This window comes from Mercurialis annua, linkage group LG5, assembly GCF_937616625.2.
Source record: "Mercurialis annua linkage group LG5, ddMerAnnu1.2, whole genome shotgun sequence".
NCBI classification, from domain to species: domain Eukaryota; kingdom Viridiplantae; phylum Streptophyta; class Magnoliopsida; order Malpighiales; family Euphorbiaceae; genus Mercurialis; species Mercurialis annua.
In genome coordinates, this window is record NC_065574.1 from 18,038,394 (window position 1) to 18,055,259 (window position 16,866).

The 16,866-nt window shown below is 39.1% G+C and overlaps 2 protein-coding genes across 2 annotated transcripts; both read right to left on the bottom strand.

Moving 5' to 3' along the window:
* Positions 1-145: 145 nt before the first annotated feature.
* On the bottom strand, positions 146-3,484 carry LOC126681294 (isocitrate dehydrogenase [NADP]-like). The gene is made up of 15 exons (XM_050376811.2): positions 3,367-3,484; positions 3,212-3,255; positions 3,031-3,140; positions 2,724-2,761; positions 2,557-2,634; positions 2,404-2,457; positions 2,221-2,322; positions 1,994-2,079; positions 1,780-1,883; positions 1,448-1,516; positions 1,254-1,369; positions 1,125-1,159; positions 895-1,037; positions 652-774; positions 146-575 (listed from the first exon to the last, which is right to left on the bottom strand). Exons 1-15 carry the CDS (start codon positions 3,413-3,415, stop codon positions 482-484), a joined length of 1,245 nt encoding a protein of 414 aa, XP_050232768.1. The 5' UTR covers positions 3,416-3,484; the 3' UTR covers positions 146-481.
* Positions 3,485-4,435: 951 nt separating this feature from the next.
* LOC126681619 (uncharacterized) lies at positions 4,436-6,021 on the bottom strand. The gene is made up of 3 exons (XM_050377165.1): positions 4,677-6,021; positions 4,562-4,585; positions 4,436-4,458 (listed from the first exon to the last, which is right to left on the bottom strand). Exons 1-3 carry the CDS (start codon positions 6,019-6,021, stop codon positions 4,436-4,438), a joined length of 1,392 nt encoding a protein of 463 aa, XP_050233122.1.
* Positions 6,022-16,866: the final 10,845 nt, after the last annotated feature.

The following is a 16,866-nucleotide window of genomic DNA, read 5'->3' on the forward strand; positions in this document are numbered from 1 at the left end:
TGGGATAGCATAAAGCTCCTTACAGAGTTAGTGTAAATTTAAGGGTAAGGAGTTTTCTGTTATCCAATATACCAATATCTACTAATAAATTGAAGCAGAATACAGATGACACTACCAGAACTTGGCTCGTAATAAGACACTACAATAGTAAAATACAGATCATGCATAAATTTAATTTCACAGCAGAGCTGAAATAACAGATAAACCCTTTGGAACTTTTAAGGGAAAAGTAAGCCCGAATAAGCTAAAAAGACTAATGTTTTCGGCTTCATTTAGTTTTTTTCAGGCAAGGGTTTCTCACTTAAATATTATTGTTTGGTGTAAAATTATTTCTATTCATTTATTATTTAATTTGACATAATGTCATATAATTGACTTCCCCATCCTGATGAAAATCATACTTAAATGTGAAAAGGATCTCTAACCAAACATCAGCAAAGACAATATTGCCAAGCGCCAAGCCAGCTTAACTGCCCGCAATTTATAATTTTGCTTTGCTAGACAATCTTATTCTCAGCTCCTCAGCTACTGCATCAATGAACTCCTCTGTATTCAGATAATGAGCCCTGGTAACCCTACACAAACACAAAAATGTTGGTCCTCTATAAACTCGAGCAACAGTAAAATTACAGGCTTGTTATGGATTCTTACTTAGGCCCGTGAATAAGAAGTGCAAGATCCTTGGTCATTTTTCCTGATTTAACAGCACCAATGCATGCTCCTTCCAGTTTCTTAGTAAAATCTAACAGTCTGGCATTACCATCCAGCTTTGCCCTGATAATAGAAGCGTTGTCAAGCTCGAAAGTGTTAAAAAAATGAACTTTGAATGATTCAAGCTCTGAACATAAATAGGAGAATGCTATGTGTTTAATTAAAAAGGCATTTATCTAATACCTGTGTGCAAGACCTCGTGACCAAGCAAAAATTGAAGCTATGCTGTTTGTGCTGGTTTCACCTCCTTTTTGATGAACCCGGAAATGGCGGGTAACAGTTCCATGTGCTGCTTCAGCTTCAATGGTCCTTCCATCGGGGCACACCTAAAACACATGTACAGAATATGAAATGAGTAATCGGATTGAGAAGGGAATGGTAAGAGAGAAAATAAATGAAAATATCATATATACCAGAACAGATGTCATCAACCCAAGAGATCCAAACCCTGAGCAAATATAAAATGTCAAGGAAATGTCCCAGGCAACAATTACTTTTTCTCATTATCATTGATGAGATTATCACCACCATATAATACAAACCTTGAGCTAAGAAATCACTTTGAACATCTCCATCATAGTTTTTACAGGCCCATACATAACCTCCTTCACTCTTCATAGCATAAGCAACCATATCATCGATCAGACGATGTTCATACCTAGAAATTGAGAAATGAAAATAAAGTAAAGTTACTGAAACTGACCGACTCAACCACAATCTGACCAGAATTACTCACCATATCCCAGCAGCTTCGAACTTGGATTTCCATAGACTTTCATAAACTTCCTGAAATATGTCCTTGAATCTTCAGGAAAATACAAAGAATCATATCATCAAGGATATCAGCAAGAGTTATGTGACTTAGAGAAAAGGAAATAAAATATATCTATGTCCACTTCCCACCAAGAATCTTTCTTTCTCTGATGATAAAATGGAAAACAAAATTTAATTTGTTCACTAAAAGAAAGGTTTATTTTATAACAGAAGTAGCAGCATACAGTTTAAGGACAAAGCAAAAATGCAACTCAACTAAAACGAGAGAAATAAGTATGCAGCATAAGCAAGTACCTTCCATCATATTTTTTAAGAATTGTATTTTTTGTGCTAAGATATAGTGGCCATTTCTTCTGGTAAGCAGTGTTCATTGAAGCCTCAGCAAATGCGCGGATAGACTGTTTAACATGTCAAAAAAAGAGTGCAACTAACCCTGATTGTGTTGTTGATAGAGGTAAGAAAGGGAAAAAACAAAAGGAAAAAAAAAATGAAACAGCAGAACAAGAACCTCGTCAGTGTTGTACATGGCTAATGCTACACCTCCACCGCTGCTGAAATTGAAAACCTCAATATCTATCTTTTCACCATGTCCATCTGGTACAGCAGAAGTTGTTATTGTCTTCAGATGATGAGAAATGTCATTCATTAAGGACGATGGGGGGGGAAGATGAAATATAAATTGCTTCATAGCAGATTGACATAATGAAAAGTATCATGTTAGAATTTAACATTTACCAAAGACTAGCTTAAGCTTTCCTGGTCCTGGTATAATTGCATCAGTAGCTCTGTACTGGTCACCAAACGCATGCCTACCAATGCAGATCGGCTTAGTCCAACCTGAAAAACGCAAAAGCTCACAGTGCTCTTTTCTTTAGAATAGCCAAGCGTCAAACATAATTTCGAACTTTCATTTCAAACCTGGGACAAGGCGCGGAATATTTTTGCAGACGATTGGTTCTCTAAAAACAGTACCTGATAGAATTACCACAAAAAAAAAAAAAAAAAAACAGAAAACAAAGTGAAATAAATGAACAATAAAACCGAAACAACCGAAACAAAATAAGATTTCACCATTCAAAATGTTACGAATAGTCCCATTCGGACTCTTCCACATTCTTTCCAAGTTAAACTCCTTCACACGTGCTTCATCTATCGAATAACAAACCAATTTCACATAAATTTAGCAGCACACAGAAGGCAAAGCATGGGCATATATTTGCATAGAAGAAATGGTGAACCTGGAGTAATAGTCGCGCACTTAATGGCGACATTGTACCTACAATAGCATTGTAGCGGAATTATACTAATGACCAGGAGCCGGTTGCAAGCAAGTGTTTATCCCATGCAACCACTGCGCCACGTCATTTTTATATCAAGCCAATAAGCATTTGCGATAGGAAATCTTTTAATCATTATTTATCCTTTTATCATACAATTTTCCACATGGCTAACGGACAATTAGATTGTTGCACGAATAACATGGCGCAACGGTTGTGTTGTATAAGTATCCGTTGCAAGCAGTAAAGAAAAAGTTGAGAAATTTACTTGAGTGTCGCTTCAGCACTGTGTACAGTGACCTGGTCAGCGGTGGCATCGCGATTAGGGAGTCCTAGGTCAAAGTACTTGATGTCCAACTCCAAAAATGGGAGTATAAGCTGCCCATTTCCAAAATTAATGTCAGCTACAAGAATATATAATCATGCTGCAAAACAAATATGAAGAGCACCTTATCTTTGATAGACTTCCAAATAACTCTGGTCATCTCATCACCTGCGCCCAGCACATATCAAAAATTCAGAAAACACGCGTAAATTTGTATTACAGAGCTGATCAAACGATGTTTATGATTAAAATATGTGCAGATCAAATGAAAGAAGAGACCATCCATTTCAACGATGGGGCTCTCCACCTTGATCTTCTCCAACGCCATTTCTTTTTCTGAGCAGTACAGTGGCAAGAGGAAAACCAAATTATTTCTTGTCCTTTACTACATAAAATTTAACTAAATTGACAATTGAAAATTATAAATTTTAATACTGTCTATTAATTTTAACAATTTAATATGAATTATTATTATTTTTTAATTTTAAATGCATATATAATTTTGGCAGAATATACAAGAAAGCTTTTGAATTTTTCTTAAAAGTACAGATCAGCCATTTTACTTTATCTGGACATAATTAAGCCTCCTTGTTTATAAAATTGATATTAAATTCTTATTATTTTAAATAAAAAACCCTTGTAGTTTACTTTTAAGACACTTATCCCCTCTAATTTTTGGTAAATATTTTAAATATTAAAATTATTTTTGAACTTTTTTCCTATATGATTATGATAGACATGTCAGCCATTAACGAGTGTTTCTAATGATGTTGGATGAAAGGGGTTATTAGTTATATTTAAAAATAAAGAGGGGTTAATATACCCCAAAAAAGTAAAAAGGCTGATTTGTACTTTTGTGAAAACTGCAAAGTTTTTTTTATCCCTTTTGCCTATAATTTTCCGTCAAAAATTTACTTATGTATACAGCGAAACAGTGGCGGGCACACAAACTTTTTATAAAATGAACAAGATTGTACCAAAAATTTATAAAATGGATAATATAAATTTTTTAAAGTAGTCAGTGCTAAATTTTAATGTCAAAAACTGTATAAATTCATATTTTTTACAGATTTAAAATAATAAGGTAATTAACTACCCATTATTAACTGTTTCTAGATACGCCCCTGCACCGAAGTAAGTACTTTTTTGGCATTTATATCATTATTTATTTGATAGAGAATTGTAAAAATTAAAAAGTTGGTGTCCAATAATATTATTAAAATTAAAAATTTATGTATTAAGTTTTCAAAACATATTAAAATGGTGATTTTTAGGCAATCAAGCAATTTAATTTATTATTAAATTTTGTTTTATTGAAAATAAAAATTCATATTAATTCCATGTTACATCAACTTAGCTGCTTACACATAGCTGCTTCCACATATTTAAAAACAACAAAAGCAATACGAAATACAACTCCGAGAAATTTATTTAGATAGGATAAATAGATGCATGGGAGGGATTGATAAATCACCAACTGGATCCGATCTGCTAAAGCCTGCACAGACCAATAAACCGCAGTCATGCTTAGAGTGGTTCGTCGGAGGCTTGGGTGTGGAATTTGAAGCAATTGGCACCGCGGTACATGCCGTCATGCTTTTCGGTGTACTCGATTTCGCCGTTGGTGAGGGTGTCTTTCTGAGTGTAGGAGAAAGGAACATCACAAAATCCAAGTGTTGCAACAAGAGTCACTGTTGTCTTGGTCATTGGTTTAACGCTGACGGGCACTTTTTTTGCCAAAGTTGTGGTTGCATCAATGGTAGTTCCCCACTCGTATTCGCTCTCCTTTGTCTCCGTGACCTCAACGCCAGCGTCGAAAATCTCAGGAACACCCATTGAAACTTTGGTACTAAAGGAAAAAGATGAGGAAGTACTGGTGCTCCACTCGTACCTCTTCGCCTCTTTATAAGTCATTGCCACCTCCAAAGTTTCAGTTTGTTTTGTCATGTTGCTGACGCAGGAGCGCGCCAGTGTCATGATTGATTCGTTATACACTCTGGCATCCTCCAGCCGGTACTCCACATCATAAATTTCCCTCTTGTTCACCAGCTCTTCCAGCACCAGGTAGCTCTCCCTGTCGATAGTCGTCGCCCAAGATGCCGCAGCAAGACAGTTCACCGTGCCACCGTAGTCGGTTCTTCGCAAATACCTGTCATTACCCATGCTACGGAGTGCGATAGCGTTTCCCTTGATTCGGACTGGCCAAAAACAGGTTGCTGGATCGGAGGCGGACTCGTCGGTTGTATCTGGATATATCCAGTTAGGGGTAGCCCTCCAGAATTTGCCATTGGAATCATGCTTCAAACGGATGCTCCCGTCAGGATTGGTGAACACTTGCTCCCCAACTCTATTATCCCCAATATTAGTAGCTCCAAATTCCATATGCTCATCGTCCCCAGTACCGCGGTAAAACAGATACTTCCCGTTGTCTCCCTTGACAGCCACATGTTTGGGAAGCACCACAAGTGATTCCCAGTCGGTGAACGAGAAGAGATCGCATCCACGGGCTTCCTCGTCGTCGGCGGACATTGCAACAAATAAGCAGCCGTTATATTCATCAGCTGATATCCACTGGTAGAGATTGAAGCCGCTCTGGACGTGCTGGAAGCGGCAGGTTTTGTCGTCGACGGGGAGGGGATGGAAGAGCGTGCATGACCATTTGGATTTGTCTTCGTCCACCGCATCAGCCGTTGCGCTTACAGGTGATGATGGTTGCTTACCGCGTCGAAGGTATTTGTTGGTGTAGCAGCATCTTATATGGACTAAATCTCGGTTGCTGGTGGCTCTCTCAATTTTGAACTTGGACACAGGATTCAGAATATCCTCTACGTCGCCTTTAATCAGATTCTTCGACCTTCCTTGTTTAGTAACGCAACGCAAATACTTGTCATTCTTTGCTTTCAACACCACAAACCTAGGAAGGACTGGCGCCATTTCCTTCTGCAATTTAATGTGTAAAGAGAGAGAGTGAGAGAGTATGTTAATTGCTTTGCATACTTGCTTCCATTTCTTCGCTATTTATAGGAAAATGAATGCAAATTTTCTGATTTTTCCTATTTTTTCAAAATATATTATTTCCTATTTTTTCATCTTATTCAACTTTTCTGAATTGGATAATTATTGTATGGTTGACGTGAATAACAATTTTCCAATGTAAACTATTCTATTTTTTTTTTAAATGAACTATTCTAGTTACTAGACGTAAGTCCCGCGTATTAACGTGAAATCAAATTAATAATTTGTTTAAATTATATATATATATAAATGTTAGAAAAATTTCTAATATATAGACTAATAAGAATAAGAATTTATTTAAATGTTAATAATAAATAATTTGTAGAGATTAGAAATTAATATATATATTGAACACTATAAAGCGTAGAGATTAGAAGTTAATATAGATTGAAATACTATAATTTTGTGTATGGATTAGAAGTTAATGTTGATTAAAATACTTCTTAAAATAAATAATTTAAAAAAGTAATTTAAAAAAGAATTTTTATATGAAATACTATTTTTTCTCAATTTTTTTTTTATAATTGAGGAAGGGGGGAACGCTTGTAGGAGGAATCGATCCCACGACCTAGCAGTTTGCTGCTCAACGCTTATACCATTTGAGTTACAGCTCATTGGTAAATATTTACTTTTTTACTATCCCTTTTAAATCTTTATATTTTATATCAGTTTTCTTCTCCCTTTTTATACTATTTTTTGAAAAACTTTACTTTGTATACTAACTCTCATTTTTTACTATTTTTTAATTTTTTTCACCATTATATTCATGCATTTAATATTTATGACATATTTAACTTTTAATTTTTTTTATTTTTAGAAATTTGACTTTTTTTTTAAATATGTCGTTTTTTGTCAGTTTTAACATCAACACAATATGAACAACATTTAATAAACTAACTATTTTAAATTTTTATTTTTTTACACCAATTTTTATTATTATTTCAATTTAATTTTTATTTTTTTTTTATTTTATTTCACGTACAATGTAGTGCTTTTCTTTAATGCTAAATCAACTAAATATCAATATAAAAAGCTAATGGAGTCTGTCTTATGATCCGATGATTTAATCTGCAAAACAGGGTAGAAGCTAATCGGACGGTGGTTGTCTGATTAACTCTATGCTAAAGTCAGTTTAGATCTTTGAGCAGCGTTTTGAGTATATGAATGTAATTGTTTATTTAGGCATACCTCAAACTCTTTATATAGTAGTTGAATGTATACCTTGTAGACTTGAAATAGGAAAGTGAATCCTATTTAGTAGGGTTTGACCCTGATTAGGAGTATAATTTCTTATTCAGACATGAGTCCTATTTAGGAACGTCTTCCTAAATAGTCTCGTCTTCCTAAGTTGGATGTTATCTTTCTAAGTTGGAGTTTGTATCCAGATAGGAAAAATATTCGAGAATTCTTGTAGATTTAGTGATCTGTCCGAATCCCAGGGTCGACGCGCTTTGTCCGAGTCCTCAGGGATTCTGTCATGACCCAAATTATTGAGCCGAGACCGACGCTAGGGAATGAGAGTGATAGCTCCAAAACCCGTAGTAAGCCTAGAACCACTATAATATTTTTGCAAATTCAAATATACTATTATGCATAGTACGTTTTCAGAAAGCTTCTTTAAATAATATAATTATAAACATCAAAATATCGTATTCATTTTCTGAAAACCGATGCAAAACGATTCTTAGTGATAACTTGCGAAACGGCTGCGGCTCTCTGATCCGGTGGTAACTTCACGATTGTTCCCGAAAAGCATAATACGACCGTTAGAAGGGTGCCGGAAGGTGATTCCGGCAAACCACTCTGACGGTCTAGTCAGTTGATATTTTAGTGAGAGAAAGAATAAGAAGTGAAAGAGTTTTTGAGAGAGAAAGAGAATTAAACTTTTCACTTACTTTTTCTTAGCCTTTTATACTATGTCTTTGTTTCTCTTTGTCTGGGCCGACAAGTCTGATTTCATTCTTTTTGTCTGTGTAGATATTGTCTGGAATGTCAGGGTATGTTCTGACAGATTTGTCGTTGTAATCAGTAAGGTAAACTCGGACAAAGCCGAGATGGTGTTGTGACGTATGCTGCTCGGTGTAGCCGAGATGGTGTTTGCTATGTGTGTTTACTCGGTTTGAGTCGAGATGATGATGTAGTTTGTTTTACTCATAGTGTCTTTTACTCGGTTGAGCCGAGATGACGATTTAGTGTGTTTTACTCGGTTGAGCCGAGATGGTGCTGTTATGTGTCTTACTCGGCTTATGTTCTATTTTTGAGATTGTTCATCTGTGTTGTTATCACAAGTCCCCCCCCAGTTTGTTCGGATATTTATGTCCGAGTTTGGTTTTGACTTGGTATTTTTTGCTTGCTCAGTTTTGATCTTGGTTGACTTTGTTTGTGCTCGGTTTTGATCGTGCTCGGTCATCTCTTGGGTGTCTTTTGGGTTGCTTTCTTATTTGATGTGCTTGGATGACACATGTCTTTCATTTAATTTTGCCTTTATGCCATTTGTTATCCACTAGCACATTTATTGAGGCGTCGTTTCAGTTGTCCCACTTCGGTTTTTATAAAAACCCTCATTTTTTCCTTTGCTTAGTTTTATTTTTCCTTTCTTTTCTCTCGTTTCTTTCTTTTCTTTACTTTGTTGGTGTCTACTTTTCTACTTTCGAAGATATTCATCAGTAAGTTCTTTCTTTTCCTTAGTTTTGATCTTGTTTATTGTTATTTCTTCATCTTTTTTCTGTTTGTTCTTCGTGTTCTTGAGTGTTCGCTTTCTGGGTTAGTATAGTTGGGTAATTTGATTTATTTGGAGTTGTTGTTTCATCTCGGTTGAATAATGTCTTATGAGGAGGATTCCCAGAATGATTTTGTGGACGTTTACGATGAAGGGGAGGGTGATTCGGATGGATGTACGTCTGGGGGTAATAAATCTGAGGCCGAGCGTTCTGACTCGGCCAAGGGAGGGTTTGTTGACGTTCCCCAGATAAATAAGGTAGAGGAATTTAGTTGTTCGGAAGCGACCTCTTCTGTCAAACCGAGACGAATGAGACCTAGGAGTAGTAAAACTGCCGAGTCTCGGAAAGTTAGGATGGAGACCGCTTTTGCCGAGTTGAACCAAGGATATTTAGATTATCTTCTTTCTCAAATAAATTTACGTGAGGGGTATCAGTTTGAACTGTCCCCTCCCGGTCTGACAATAAACACCCCGGTCGGTCCAGATTATATAGTAATAAGCGTAGAACACCTTCATTCGGGTGTCCGCATTCCTCTTTAATCCGACTTAGTGGCCTTTTTGAAATTTTATAATATGCCTCTTAGTCAGTTTCATCCGAATGGTATTAGGCACTTCCTTTGTCTTCGTCGGTTGTGTAGACGACGTAAGATTCCTTTCTCGGTAGAGTTTTTTGCTAGCATTTATGGCCTTATTTTTGGCGGTGCTTATGATTTTTCTTCCTTCAAAATTCTTAAGTCTGAACCTAGGCATGTTATAGAGAAGGTATCTACCTCGGTTAAGAGGTTTAGGGAAGATTGGTTTCAGATCTGTCACCCTACTGCCTTCGCCGACCTGCCTCGTTGGTGGTTGTGTACGTCTCCCGTGACCCTTTTGAGACGGGATGCTGCTGGGAATAAGAACCATGTACTTCTCCAGAATGTTTTGAAGACGACTGGTCCTATTAATACTTATACTCTTATACCGAAACTGCCTATTGTTAAGCTTGACCCGAAGCGGGAAGGTTGTTCTCGGTCTTTATTATTATTTTTTACTTCGGATTTTTCTTTGTGTTATCCTGTTTCGTTTTATTGTTCTTATTGGTTCTTTGTTTTGATTTCGCAGTGTTTAATATGACTGCCTTCAACGCTGCTAGACGGAAAGGCGATGGTGCATCTGCTAAGAGACCGTCATTTGCCGATGCTGGAGTTGGAGAAAAAGCTTTTGGAAAGAAGACTGCTTCGGGTATACCCGTTATAACCCCCGCTAAACCTTTGTCAACTGTGGCTCCTCTAGTGAAGCCTGTCAAAAGGAAAAATTTGGATAAGGGTAAAGAACATTGCTCTATGGCCGAGGTGAAGGGTGCTTCTACTCTTCTTGGTGGTTCGGATGTGGTTGTGGGGTTGGAAGCTTCTGCGTTTGCTGTGTCCGGAATGGACAAGATTTGTCTCCTCCTCCGAAGAAGGCCAAGACGGGTGATTTGGGGGTTACTCGGGTTGATGCTGAAGAGGTGAAGCTGACTCCTCGGTTTCTCGCTCATTATTTGAAGTCTAAGTCAATAGAGGATACCGTTGATTCGCTGACGACTTCTGTTTTTCTGGGGAAAACGGTGTCTCTTCCTCGGGACCGGGAGGCTCTTTCGGCTACCCCCCAGAAAGACTTTCTTGATACAAGTGTCTCTCTGTCCTTCCAGGTGTGTGTTTGATCGGTTTATTTCCATTCTGCGTTTTTGTTGTTAATTTTGCTAAGTTTTGTTTGTTTCATGTCGTTTTCTTTAGTTGATTAACCATCTGTTGGGAGCCCGGTCATTCCAAGAAGATTTGTCTGCTCAGGCCTCGGATGATAGGGAGAAATTGACTACTGCCCTTGCGGATCTAGAGAAAGAGCAGCTCTAGAGGGCCAATGTGGAATCGGTTCTGGCGAGTAACACGGAGAAATTCAATGCCAAGATTGAGACGTTGAATGAGGAAATATCCGTCTTGGTCAGAGAAAGGGACGAGCTTGCTCTTGCTATGAGTGCATTTGACAAGGAGAAAGAGGAGCTTCGAGTTGAGCTGACCGAGACGTTTGATAAGGAGAGAGCTGATTTTCAGAATACCATCGAAGGTCATCATCAGAGTTATATGCGACTGTATTATATTCTTGATGATACGACGAAAGTGGTGGAGACTCAGCGAGATGACTTGATGAAGGAGTTTGCTCATCTTACCGATGCCATGGAAGATGATCTTAAGGAGCGTGTCGGGCCGCTTCTCCGAGCTGATGTTGATCCGGTCTGTTTGTATCTTGATATGGAGGGTATGTATCGGAAGATTCAGGCTGAGCGAAAACTTGCCAAGGAGAAGGCAAAGGAGTTAGATGCTGAAGAGCGATGTGCTGAGGATTTTGCGGCCGAGCTGCGGAGAGAGCTTGAAGATGATGCTGTTCCCTCTAAGGATGGATTTTCGACTCAAGGCGCTGATGTTGCTGTGACCGAGAAGGTTGATGATGGTGGGATTGAGGTAGCTTGTGCTGTTATACCGAAAGAAGTTGATGCTGCTGCTACCTCGTCTCCTACTTTGTTATTAGAGGTTCGGCATTATGAGGAGGCCGGTTTGAGTGAAAATGATGGTACTTCATCTGGGGCTGGTTTGTCAGTTCTCGAGCATGTTAGTAATGCTGTAATAGACTAGATTTTTGGTTTATTTTGTAAAGAATTTGTTTTGGTGAAGTAATATATCGGTTATGTGTTTTTCCTCTATTCCTGTCGTGTGTTTTAATAATTTTTGAGCTGTGTTCGGTTATGACGCTTTTAGTGTTTGTTTTGGTTTATTTTGAACTATGGCTTAGTTCGGTTTGAAGTAATGTTTTTTGACTCTTTTTAGTTTATGGTCTACCTCGGTTTTAGGCGATTGCTTTAAATTATGTTAAGTGATGGCTTAACTTGGTTTTCAAGCGATTGATTTGAATTATGTTAACTCGGTTTTAAGCGATTGCTTTAAGCTATGGCTTAACTCGGTTTTAAGCGATTGCTTTGAATTTGTTAAGCTATGGCTTAAGTCAGTTTTAAGCGATTGCTTTGAATTATGTTAAGCTATGGCTTAACTCGGTTGTAAGCGATTGCTTTGAATTATGTTAAGCTATGGTTTAACTCGGTTTGAAGCGATTGCTTTGAATTATGTTAAGCTATGGCGTAACTTCGTTTTCAAGCGATTGCTTTGAATTATGTTAAGCTATGGCTTAACTCGGTTTTAAGTGATTGCTTTGAATTATGTTAAGCTATGGCTTAACTCGGTTTTCAAGCGATTGCTTTGAATTATGTTAAGCTATGGCTTAACTCGGTTTTAAGCGATTGCTTTGAATTATGTTAAGCTATGGCTTAACTCGGTTTTTAAGCGATTGCTTTGAATTATGTTAAGCTATGGCTTAACTCGGTTTTAAGCGATTGCTTTGAATTATGTTAAGCTATGGCTTAACTCGGTTTTAAGCGATTGCTTTGAATTATGTTAAGCTATGGCTTAACTCGGTTTTAAGCGATTGCTTTGAATTATGTTAAGCTATGACTTAACTCGGTTTTAAGCGATTGCTTTGAATTATGTTAAGCTATGGCTTAACTTGGTTTTAAGCGATTGCTTTGAATTATGGTAAGCTATAGCTTAACTCGGTTTTCAGCGATCGCTTCGAATTATTGTGTTTGACGCTTTTTGCTTCTTTTTTCTGTTTTTTTCTTTTATTGATAGGGAAAAACTTGCATTCTTGCCTACAACTGACTTTGACCGGAATGCAAGTGAAAAAACCCCTGACTGACTCGATTAACCTGAATGTTGTATACTGATAGAATCTTTTAAGAACTCTGGCATTCCAGGTTCTTGGTAGGTCTCGGCCTGACAGATATGTTAAGTAATAGGCCCCTCCTTTTCCTACTTTCTTTACTTGGTAGGGTCCTTTCCAGTTTGCTCCGAGTTTGGATACTCCTACATTACCTCTTGCTATGTCGGCTCTTCGTAGTACTAGATCGCCTACCTCAAATGTTAGGGGTTTGACTCTTTTGTTATGATATGTTGCCATCCTTTGTTTGTATGCTTTGATGTGCATTAATGCTTGTTCTCTTCTCTCTTCTAGCAAATCAAGGCAAAGTCTGGTGTTTTCTTCATTTTGTTGCTCATCGAAGTATAGTACTCTGATGGTAGACATGCCGATTTCTACTGGTACCATTGCTTCGCACCCATAGGTTAAGCTGTATGGGGTTCTTCATGTGCCGGCTTTTGGCGTGGTTCTGTATGACCATAGAACACTGTGTAACTCGTCGGCCCATCGACCTTTTGCCTCGTCCAGGCGCTTTTTAAATCCGTTGACAATGGTTCTGTTGGTCACCTCGGTCATCCCATTGGTCTGAGGGTGGGTGACCGATGTGAACCTTAGATTGATGCCTTTCTTAGTGCAGAAGTCTCTGAAATTTTTGTTGTCAAATTGTTTACCGTTGCTGGTTATGATAATTCTTGGAATTCCGAAACAAAAAATGATTTCTATTCGTACAAAACTTCGCACTCGCGCTTCTGTTATGGTGGAGGCAGCTTCGCCTTCTACCCATTTGGAGAAGTGATCGACAGCTACTATCAAGAATCTGCTCTGCCCACTTGCTGTTGGGAAAGGGCCAACGATGTCTATACCCCATGTGCTGAATGGCCAAGGACTTATTATCGGACTTTGTTCGGTTGTGGGTTGATGAAGCACGTTTTGGTGATATTGACATTTCTCGCATTTTTGTACCAAGCTTGCTGCATCTTGTGCTAGTGTCGGCCAGTAGTAACCTTTTAACACTGCTTTTCGACAGAGTGCTAGATGGGAGATGTGGCTTCCACACATGCCTTCGTGTATTTCGGCTAAGACGTATTTTCCTTCTTCAACCGTGAGGCATCTGGACCATGGATGTGAGAATGACTTTCTGTATAGTGTGCCATCTCGGTATGAGAAGTGTGGTGCTTGGCGCTTCACCTTCCTTGCCTCTTTTTTATCCTCGGGTAGGCTTCCGTTCTCCATGTATGATATGATGTGTTCCATCCATTGATCTAACGCGTTGATGAGGAATGTTGCCTCGGGATTTTGGATACTGCTGAAGTTTTGAATCGAGCATGGTATGCTTGGTATTGTTTCTTTGGCTACTCCAGCTTTCGCCAATGTGTCTGCCTCTGTGTTCTCTTCTCTGGGTATTTGTTCTAATTCCCATTTTCCACCTTCTTCTGCAATTTTGGTGAGCAGTTCTTTAACTCGGTCTACATATTTTTTCATTTCTTGATCTTTGACCTCAAATATTCTGAGTACTTGGTTAACCACTAGTTGAGAGTCCCTCTAAATTTTGATGTACTCGGCCTTGACTACTGTCGCCATTCTCAATCCTCCGATTAGGGCTTCGTATTATGCTGAATTGTTGGTTGCCGGAAAGTTCAGGTGGATTGAGTTTTGCATTTTTATCTTATGTGGTCCTCTTAATATCATGCGTGCCCCTGCCCCGGCCATGTTTGATGCTCCGTCTACTTGTAATACCCAGCTGATCACACCCTTGTCTATCTCGGTAGGTTGATCGTGTGTTGTTGTTTCGGCCACGAAATCTGCTAGGATCTGCGCTTTCATTGCTGTTCTTGGTTCGTATTTGATGTCGTATAATCCTACCATGACCGACCAGTTGATTAGTCGTCTAGAGGTTTCTGGTCTTCCAAGCACTTTTTTTAGTGGTTGGTTTGTTCGGGCTACCACTGTGTGAGCCTGAAAATATCTTTTGAGCTTTTCTACCGTTAATACCAGTGCAAGTGCAAAATTTTCGATTTTGCTATATCTGAGCTCGGGCCCTTTCAGCACTTTGCTCGTGTAGTATACCGGTTTCTGCTCGGTTGCTTCTTCTTTTACAAGAACAGATGCTACTGTTTCATTGGTGAAACTTAGATTTAAGTATAGCACTTCTCCTGGTTCGGGTCTTCCGAGTACTGGTGGTGAACTTAGGAATTTTTTGAGCTCCTCAAAAGACTGTTGGCACTCTTCGATCCACTCAAAGCTTTTCACATTTCTTAGTATTTTGAAGAATGGGAGACATCTTTTGGCCGAGTTGGACACAAACCGACCGAGGGCCGTGATTCTTCCATTGAGCTTTTGGACTTCTCTGGCTGTCTTCGGTGCTCTCATGTCTATGATTGCCTTTGTTTTTTTCGGGTTTACCTCAATGCCTTTTTGAGAGATGAGGTAACCAAGGAATTTCCTTGCCGGGACTCCGAAGGCACATTTGTCCGGGTTTAGCTTGAGCTTGTATTTTTTTAGCTTGGTGAAGACTTCTTCTAGATCTTTTGCGTGGTCTTCCACTTTTTTGGACTTGACGATGATGTCATCAACATAGACTTCCATGTTTTGCCCGATCTAGTCTTTGAATACAAAATTCATCAGCCTTTGATAAGTTGCCCCGGTATTTTTTAATGCGAAAGGCATTTGTTTGTAGCAGTATGTGCCGCTATCGGTTACAAAGCTACCGCTCGTTGAGTCGATCAGTTGGTCAATGTTTGGCAAAGGGTAGCTATCCTTGGGGCATGCTCGGTTCAGGTCTGTGAAGTCTATGCATAGTCTCCATTTTCCATTCTGTTTTTTTATGAGCACGACGTTTGATAGCCACTCCGGATAGTATACTCTTCTGATGAAACCTGCTGCCAGTAGTTTGTTTACTTCGGCTCTGATGGCGATCTGTCTGTCCACTGCGAAGGCTCTTTTCTTCTGTTTGACTGGTTTATGCTTTGGATCAACATTCAGCTTATGTGAGATTATTGCCGGATCAACCCCTTCTATCTCGCCTGGGGTGTTGACAAATTCTACTTCGTTTCTGATTAACATGTCGGTTATCTCTTGTTTTATTGGTTCGGGCAGTGCGGCGCCTATTTGGACCTATCTTGGTGTTACTTTTGTCAGATTAAACCTTTCTAATTTTCCATGAGGCTCGAGCTTGCCTTCATCCGAGTCTGGTATCTCCATTGTTTCAATAGCCAGTGTTTCTGACACCTCTCTCATTGATACCAAGTAGCATTGCTTGGCTATGTCTTGCCTTCCTTTGACTGTCACCACTCCTTCTTCGGTTAGTATTTTCATACACAAGTATTTGATGCATGTGACTGCCCCGGTGTTGTATAGCATTGGTCTGCCGAGTATTATGTTGTAAGCAAGTGGCATGTCGACAACCATGAAAAGTGTTTTGAATTTTTTTGTAATGCCAATTAGGCCTCCTTTTGGTGAGCCATTTTCTTTTCCTAATTCAACTGTTAATTCTGCCACTCCTTCTGCTCGCACTGGTGCTCCTCCTAGACCGACTAGAGGAGTTTTGACTGGTTTTAGATTTCAGACCGAGCATCTTATGCCGATGTATGCCTGCTTCGTGATGAGGTTGACTGAGCTCCCCTCATCCACCAATTGTCTCATTACCCAGAAATTTTCTATTAGGCCTGAGATTACTAAAGAGTCTTGGTGGGGAAAGTCTATTCCTTCACCGTCGGCTGGGCCGAAGCTGACTTCAGGCAGAGGTTTGGCCACCGATATGTTCATCACCATTCTTTGTCTTTTGCGTCTTCCTCGTTTATACTCTGGGTCAGCCATTCCACCGGCTATGCTGTTAATTACTCCAGATACATTTTGTCTCTTTGACGGTGGTACCTCCTCTCTTTTGCCGCTGTGCTCTCCTCGGTTGCCTCCTCCCGAGTTATAATTTTTTTTCTGTGCTACAAAGTCCTTTAAGCGGCCAACTTTCACTAATCGGTCAATTTCTTTCTTCAGGCTTCTGCACTCATCAGTGACATGGCCGTGACCATCATGGAATTGACAATATTTCTTTCTGTCTCCCTCATACTGTAGCTTCGGTGGGTATCTCACTGGTTCATTGTTGTTTTGAATCCACATTAAGATGTGTGATCTCGGTGTGTTGGGTGGGATGAAAGCTTGGTCTTCTATTTTCACTGGTCGGTGTGGCTCTATTTATGGTGGAACAGACTGCAGATGCTCTCTTGGCCTGAACCGGTCTGGTCTGGTAGTCTGGCTGAAAGTTGGTCTTGGTGATTGAAACTGTG

What these genes read in the sequence shown, in the direction of transcription:
- LOC126681619 (XM_050377165.1), bottom strand. Translation starts at nt 6,021, where the DNA reads ATGGCGCCAGTCCTTCCTAGGTTTGTGGTGTTGAAAGCAAAGAATGAC. An exon ending in GTACACCGAAAAGCATGACG is followed by an intron (nt 4,586 to 4,676) that starts GCATGTACCGCG and finishes TGGTCTGTGCAG; the next exon opens with GCTTTAGCAGATCGGATCCA. An exon ending in TAGCAGATCGGATCCAGTTG is followed by an intron (nt 4,459 to 4,561) that starts GTGATTTATCAA and finishes ATGTGGAAGCAG; the next exon opens with CTATGTGTAAGCAGCTAAGT.
- LOC126681294 (XM_050376811.2), bottom strand. Translation starts at nt 3,415, where the DNA reads ATGGCGTTGGAGAAGATCAAGGTGGAGAGCCCCATCGTTGAAATGGAT. An exon ending in AGTGCTGAAGCGACACTCAA is followed by an intron (nt 2,762 to 3,030) that starts GTAAATTTCTCA and finishes ATGCTATTGTAG; the next exon opens with GTACAATGTCGCCATTAAGT. An exon ending in TCACGAGGTCTTGCACACAG is followed by an intron (nt 775 to 894) that starts GTATTAGATAAA and finishes TTCTATTATCAG; the next exon opens with GGCAAAGCTGGATGGTAATG.